Below are 7,030 nucleotides of genomic sequence, written 5' to 3' on the forward strand. Positions count from 1 at the left end.
AAGCTTGTTATTTCTTCTGTTGTAGTTTCACCCGGATGTTATACCCTTGTTTAAACAACATACCGTGGTTTTCTTTCCTCCTATGTAAGTTAGTTGGTTGCATCATGCTCCCGCTAGAAGGGAGTACCAAAAACCTTGTAACTTAATTTAATGGAGTGTTTGTTGACAAAAAAAAAAAAATCACAATTTTCACAGTATATGTCTAAAGAGAAAAGACTATACCAATTTAAGAAAATAATATCTTTAGTCGAGATATAACAGCTAACAAGCGCTTTGAAAAGCCAAACCCAGCATACGTTCATTTGTTTTGTCGACAATTTTCATAGAGAGACCTTTTTTCCATTAGGATTTTTCAAGTTTTAGTACATTAGTTTAATACATTCTTTATATATTTGAAATAAGATTTGGCGAAAAACTAAATATATATTATTGGACGTTGACCTGACACTAACGTCCCTAACCTCACCAGACTAGTACTCGAATATTCTTTTTTAAGTAGTCATTAAATAAAACTTAACAACAAAACATGTTTGTGTACTCGTAAAATATCTATCACCTAACTATTAGTAATGGGCGTAACTCAACCCCCAAAAGCTAGCTCAAAAGAAGAGGATTGCCACATCACATATATACTATCCAATGATCTATTCTATTTATCAATGTGGGATATTCTAATAGGCCTCCTCGAGATGTGGGTGGGAAACGGTCCAACGGGAAACAGCCCAAACCCAACATCTCGGAAATACAACAAAACATGCCACTTATATGGACCACATAGGTGGGAAACCATTTTTGTGGAAATTTGCTTGTTGGGCCAACCATGTGCTCTGATACCATATTAGTAATGGGCTTAACTCAACTCCCAAAAGCTAGCTCAAAGGAGGAGGATTGCCACATCACATATATACTACCCAAGGATCTATCCCATCTATCGATGTGGGATATTCTAATACTAACATATTAAATGAAGTTTCCATATTTTCTGAATTTGAGCTCAATTAGTGTTTTTACTATGTTCATCTGTGTAGGTTCAGTAATCAGTATTAATTGGTTATCGTAGATTTGTTTGTTTCGGTTATACTAGCTGGTCTTAGTAGTGAATCTGATTGGTAACGTAGTCAAAACTGTACAGAAAAGCTGTAAACTGAAGCTGTACGCTGTTACGGAATAGTGCAAAGCTGTAAGAAATAGCGGTACATGAAAACTGTACAAAAAAGCTGAAGGTAAAGATTTTAATAAAAATTTTGGTAAAGTTTTTATGATTGGTAAAAATTGAAAGTTGTACCATTTGTAACGCTTTGATTAGTTCACCAATCAGACCCAGTAACTTTTTTACTAATGGGTTGGACCAGTTTTACAAAGCAGTAAAGCACTATCCCGGTTGACACAAAAGATCGCTCATACGAATGTGTGATACATAAACGCTTTATATACGCTGGATTCCATTTCTATACCTTTTGGTATTTAATAATTGATACTGGAGAAAGTAAGATATGAACAAATCGTATCAAAAGGAGAACAGATGTGGTTAACTGGTTATGTTTGATTAACCATCTAATTCGAATAAATAAAGTATTATGCCTTTTTAGATTTATCATATATGTCCGTTGATTATTCTTGTTTTTAGTGAATTGCTATCACTAAATTAAACCATATCAGTAGCAAGTTATGTGACGTGGTTCTGTTAGTCCCACAGATTCCACATGCAAATGTTTATCATCCCAACCAATGTAATTATGGAAACAAAGCTAAACAAAATCAACCACTAATAATCTAAATAGAATCCCCTCTCTATTATTTTCCTTATAATAATACTTGCAAAGATATTTTGTTGCAACTTTAATATATTGGCAAGTTGCGAATGTGTTATACACCGAAGCACATTGACAGAATAGAGAACTCTATTTGTTTTCTTTTAACTATATCGCAAGATCTGATCTTACTCTGAGTCTTTCTTTTCTATACTTAGGCGGCCTTACCAACATGCAACTTGAATTGCGTCAATCCGCCAATGACAAACAATATATCGACACACATGTGACGGCTCATTGACCTACACGACGAAGGTTACAATTGCTAATCTCTCACGTAATACTCACTCAAGTGTTGGAAAACAAAATAATTAAAATTTAATAACTATTAACATAATCCCACTTTCTTAAAAAAAAAAATTGTAATACTACTAATTAACAATAACTATATTGTATCCTATTATAATGTTTGCTATGTGAGCTATTTTGGATGGTATTTTGTTGTTGAGTCACCTACTAGTTTCTTTTTGAGTTTTCTTGTGAAGTTTTGGAGTTATGTTTTAGTCGTAGCAGTGGAATCGTTCTCTAGTTCTTCTTGCAAGGACGTCACCAGTTTTATGTCTGTAGATGGCTGAAACTGGGTCGACGAGTGTCCGCGTGTAAGAACAGTTGATCTTGCGTGGTTTGTCTCTAGTCGTTTTTAAGGTTTTCTTTGTCCCTAGGGTTCTTGCTCTCCTCATTTGCCTGATGAGGTGCTTGGGTAGTTGTATTTGTGTCTTTGGTCGCGTTGGTATCTTGCTTGCCTCTCTAGTTTGGCGTCGGTGTGAGGTTTTCCGGTTTTATTGGTGCTTTCGACGTATAATGTTCTAAGGAGAAGCTTGGCGGGAGTCTCTCGTGCCTTTGCTCAATTACATTGATTAGGTTTCATTCTCTCCAAAGCTTTGGTTCCTTTGTTCCTTTTTAGATATTTGCTTCTGGGTTTGTTTTTGTTCTTTAGGGCTTTGCTTTCCTCGTTTAGACTAAAGACTCTGGAGATATTTAATAGTCCGCCGGCTCATGTAATTTCAATTTGTATCCTTCCTTAGTTTATCAATAAAATTCAGTTGACAAAAAAAAATTATAATGTTTGCTATGTATCTAGATTTCATTTGTTCAACAGTCACTATTTATATTATATGGATCGTCTCGTTTCCAAGAAGAAGGGATAAGAAACCACATGGAGAACGCGTTCAACGGTCTACACATGTCGTCTTAGCTTTTCGAGTTCTGTGGACAGAAACCAGAGCCAATATCTTGGTAATCATATTCATCATGTCTTGTCTCGTTAAAAATAACTAAAGGTATATAATTAAAACGCATGTGGATATGTATACGAATCGATCAAATCTCACCATACTCGACTTTATACTATAGTATATGGTTTCTCCCTTCAAGCTCAAAAAGTAATCCACACCTTACCTCGAGAGTCATCCATCATTTTAATGATTTATAAATCCGACTTGCAATCGATGAACATGTGACAAAGTCGATTTATGTGTATAAAGTTCATATATTAATGCGTTTCAATTATCAATTCTTTGTTTTTATTTTTAAATGATATGGTTAAATGCCAAAAGGTACTTATAAAATTATTCTCTCTTTTCAGTGCATGCAAATTATGCTGCTATTAAATTTGGCGGTTAAAAGATTTGTATAATAAAGTTGTAGAAACTACAAAGAGTACGCTACATATATATTCACCACAATTTCTATAGTTAAACAAACATAGATGAACCACAACTTTATATCTGTAAAGTTATATATTTACACGTGGACAATTTCAGATTTATTAAAAGGAAGGTTTTAGACTTCTATGCGCACAAGATATATGGCTGAAGGAAATTGCAACGACGAGAACTATACAAACGAAAACCATCCAGAGACCAGAGAGTACTAGAACTACATAGAGATGATAATAGAACTATTGATAGATCGGTGAAACTCGTACTCATACGTTTATTTTTTTTTTATAACTAACCGGTCGAAGACTCACGTTATTTTGTCGATGGAAAACGATAAATGGTGAAATTTTGAACCCCAAAGTAACTAAAACACACAAGAATCCTTTACACAATTTGAGCATCGTGGATGGTTATTTTAGTTTATTTATTCCTTTATGGAACAGTTACAGATCATGGTTGGTTAGCATATCTCCTTTATAAATCACATGTTTGATATGGTAATGAAAATAGATAATATATATTAATCGGGTTCATGAAACATCCTCCATCCCAATCACGCAACTTCCGCTTTTTGTTTTGTTTTGTTGCCCACCTCTCATCTCTTCTTTTTTTACTTTTCATATTCATTCATCTGAATCCATCTTCTTTTCTACTCCACTATCTTTTATTTTCAACAAACCAAAAGTAATCATACTTATCACTTGATCCTTCTTTTACATAAAACAAATAAAAATAAAAAAATCTTATCAGTATTCATATAATCGTCACCACATTTTTCGCTAAGTACATCGCAAGTGTTGTATGATAGATTTTACCAACTTGACTAGCTCACTTTCACATGCTCCCTCTCTCTATTCACTAATGTTATATATGCTACTAAATATAATTTGATGATTTAATAACTACTTATCTTACAAACCGCTATGAATTATTGATAGTTCTAGATTAGGATACATAAGCTAAAAGACTAATAACGTTAAAACGTAGGAAAGGTTAAAAAGAAGTACTTATGTCGACACACAACAATAAGTCTAGATAGTCACATGAATCTTGAAGAGTTTATATGGATCAATACGACACTACACAAATTGGACCACTGTAATAAAAAAAAATGATGTCCTAATCATTCCAATTCCAAGGTAAAGAGACGTGTAAAGAGAAAATTATAGAAGACATTGATGATGGAGATTGCGTAAAAGATTGACTCTTGAACATTCTTAAAAGAGTCATAATTATCATTTATTCATGAATATGATGATGGAATCTTTAAGACAATAATTCTACACCACACACAACACTCTCTGATTCGTAAACGCGACAAATCGGCTACGACCCAAGAACAACACACAAAAGACTTAACACTTTTTTTTTCCACGATTCAACAAACGATACCCACATTAAGAATCAAGAACAAGAATCATCACGAATCGAATCTAGAATCCAACAATATATTACACAAAGAGAAATTAAAAAAAAAAAAAACAAAAACACAACAATTTCAAACTCAAGCAGGTGTTGAAGTCCAGAAGATGTCCTTGAGAGCTGGTCTAAGAGCAGTACTGAAAAAGTTGTTGTACTCGAGAGTATCTCCATGATCTTTCTTCACTTCCACGACAACAAAAGACGGAGCCACCGCGAATATCTCAGCTTCCACCGCCAACTTCCCTTTCCGACCATTCTGTTTCCCTACAATCCTCACCCTACTCTCACTCTTCCTCACATCAAACTTATTCCCAACTCTCGCCGCTTCTTCCAAACTCGAAATCACACTACTCGCCGGCCGAGATGTAGCGAACCTCATCTCCCTCTTCTCCTCTTTCTTCTTCTCCTCAAACAAGGGAGACAAATCAAACCCTTCCGATAACGCAATTATATGAAACGCGTTCAGCGTCTCCGTCTCTTCCTTAGACTTGTGCACCAAGTTATCAACATCCTCAGCTTCTTCTCCTCCTTCCGTAGGTACAGCAACAGCAACAACCGGTTCGTTTCTTGATCTCTTCGCAGACTTCTTGAACCAAGCCGAATCCATAACCTTATCAACCGTAATCCTAGTACTCGGATTAGGATCAAGAAGCTTCGTCACAAGACGTCTAGCATCAGAAGAGAACCAACCAGGACATTTGAAATCTCCTCTGTAAATCTTCCTATACATATTCACAAGATTATCATCTTGAAAAGGTAAATAACCAGCAAGCAGCACGAAGAGTATAACACCACAAGACCACAGATCAGCTTTAGCTCCGTCGTAACCTTTCTTCAATATAACCTCCGGAGCAACGTAAGCCGGAGTACCACAAGTAGTATGAAGAAGCCCGTCTTGTTTCAAATGCTCAGTAAAAGCAGAGAGACCAAAATCAGTCACCTTAAGGTTACCTTCTTCGTCTAACAAGAGATTCTCAGGTTTCAGATCTCTGTGATAAACACCACGGCTGTGGCAAAAATCAACGGCTGAGATCAATTGCTGGAAGTAAACACGAGCCACGTCTTCTCGTAGTCTTCCTTTAGACACTTTAGCGAACAACTCGCCGCCTCTTACGAGCTCCATGGCGAAATAGATCTTGGATTTGCTCGCCATGACTTCGTGAAGCTCGACGATGTTTGGGTGTTTCACCATCCTCATCACTGAGATCTCTCGTTTGATCTGCTCCACCATCCCTACTTTCACGACTTTCTCTTTTCCGACGACCTTCATCGCCACGCTTTTTCCGGTTTGGACGTTACGAGCGTGGTACACCTTCGCGAATGTTCCGTGACCTAGTAGACGACCTAGCTCGTAACGTCCGTGAAGCAGAGCCGTACTGTTACTCACACCACCGCCATCAGATCCATTCTCAACCGGCTTTGCTCCTCCGACCATGTTTTTTTTTTTTTTTACTAACGACGATTTTGAATTTTTTCTTGAAAATTTAAAAAAAGAAAAAAAAAAAAAAGATTTTACGGGTTTTTTTTTTTGATATTTTGCGGAGAAATCGAGAGTTAAGAAACAGTATCACCCGTCCTCGACGTGTTTACGGTGGCAATTCCTGCCGCCGACAGACCGGTTAAACCGATCACAAAGCTTAGTCTTCACCGGCGATACTCCGACCATCTCTCTGCATTCCCTTCTTGGGATTTGTTTCCTCCCTTTAAAATTTTACTCAAGAGAGACAATCAGAAGCAAATTTTTTTTGGTGAGTGAAAGAATAAAAAAAACGAAACCTCTTTTATTTTAATTTTCTTTTTTATTTTCCGGTCGGATAAGAGCTCGGAAAAGAGTAGTATTTATATTGATACTAACGAAAGTGAAATTACGTGATTACCCTTAGTAGGGAGTGATAACTACACCGTGTAACCTCCTTTCACTGACTGACAGGTGTCGATCGGCGGTTTCGAGTTTATCAACTCTTGGGATAGCGATTATGACACGTGTCTTTAAGTGACTGGTTTCGATTGAAAAATTACCGTATAGAGATTACAGGATAAGGATTTTTGTGGAAAGTTATTAAAACTCTATAGTTTGACTGATGGCCTACTTAACATTTTGCATATGATAAGATCATTGAGGGGGGGAAATAGCAT

At 36.3% G+C, this 7,030-nt stretch overlaps 1 protein-coding gene across 1 annotated transcript; it reads right to left on the bottom strand.

Annotated features, from left to right (window-relative positions):
- On the bottom strand, nt 4,696-6,715 carry LOC104721740 (CBL-interacting serine/threonine-protein kinase 6-like). The gene has a single exon (XM_010439799.2). The coding sequence runs from the start codon at nt 6,327-6,329 to the stop codon at nt 4,977-4,979; it is 1,353 nt and encodes a 450-aa protein (XP_010438101.1). The 5' UTR covers nt 6,330-6,715; the 3' UTR covers nt 4,696-4,976.

This window comes from Camelina sativa, chromosome 11, assembly GCF_000633955.1.
Source record: "Camelina sativa cultivar DH55 chromosome 11, Cs, whole genome shotgun sequence".
In the NCBI taxonomy this organism is placed as follows: Eukaryota; Viridiplantae; Streptophyta; class Magnoliopsida; order Brassicales; family Brassicaceae; genus Camelina; species Camelina sativa.

Bases quoted from the DNA above. Each gene is read 5' to 3' on its own strand.
- LOC104721740 (XM_010439799.2), bottom strand. From the start codon at position 6,329: ATGGTCGGAGGAGCAAAGCCGGTTGAGAATGGATCTGATGGCGGTGGT.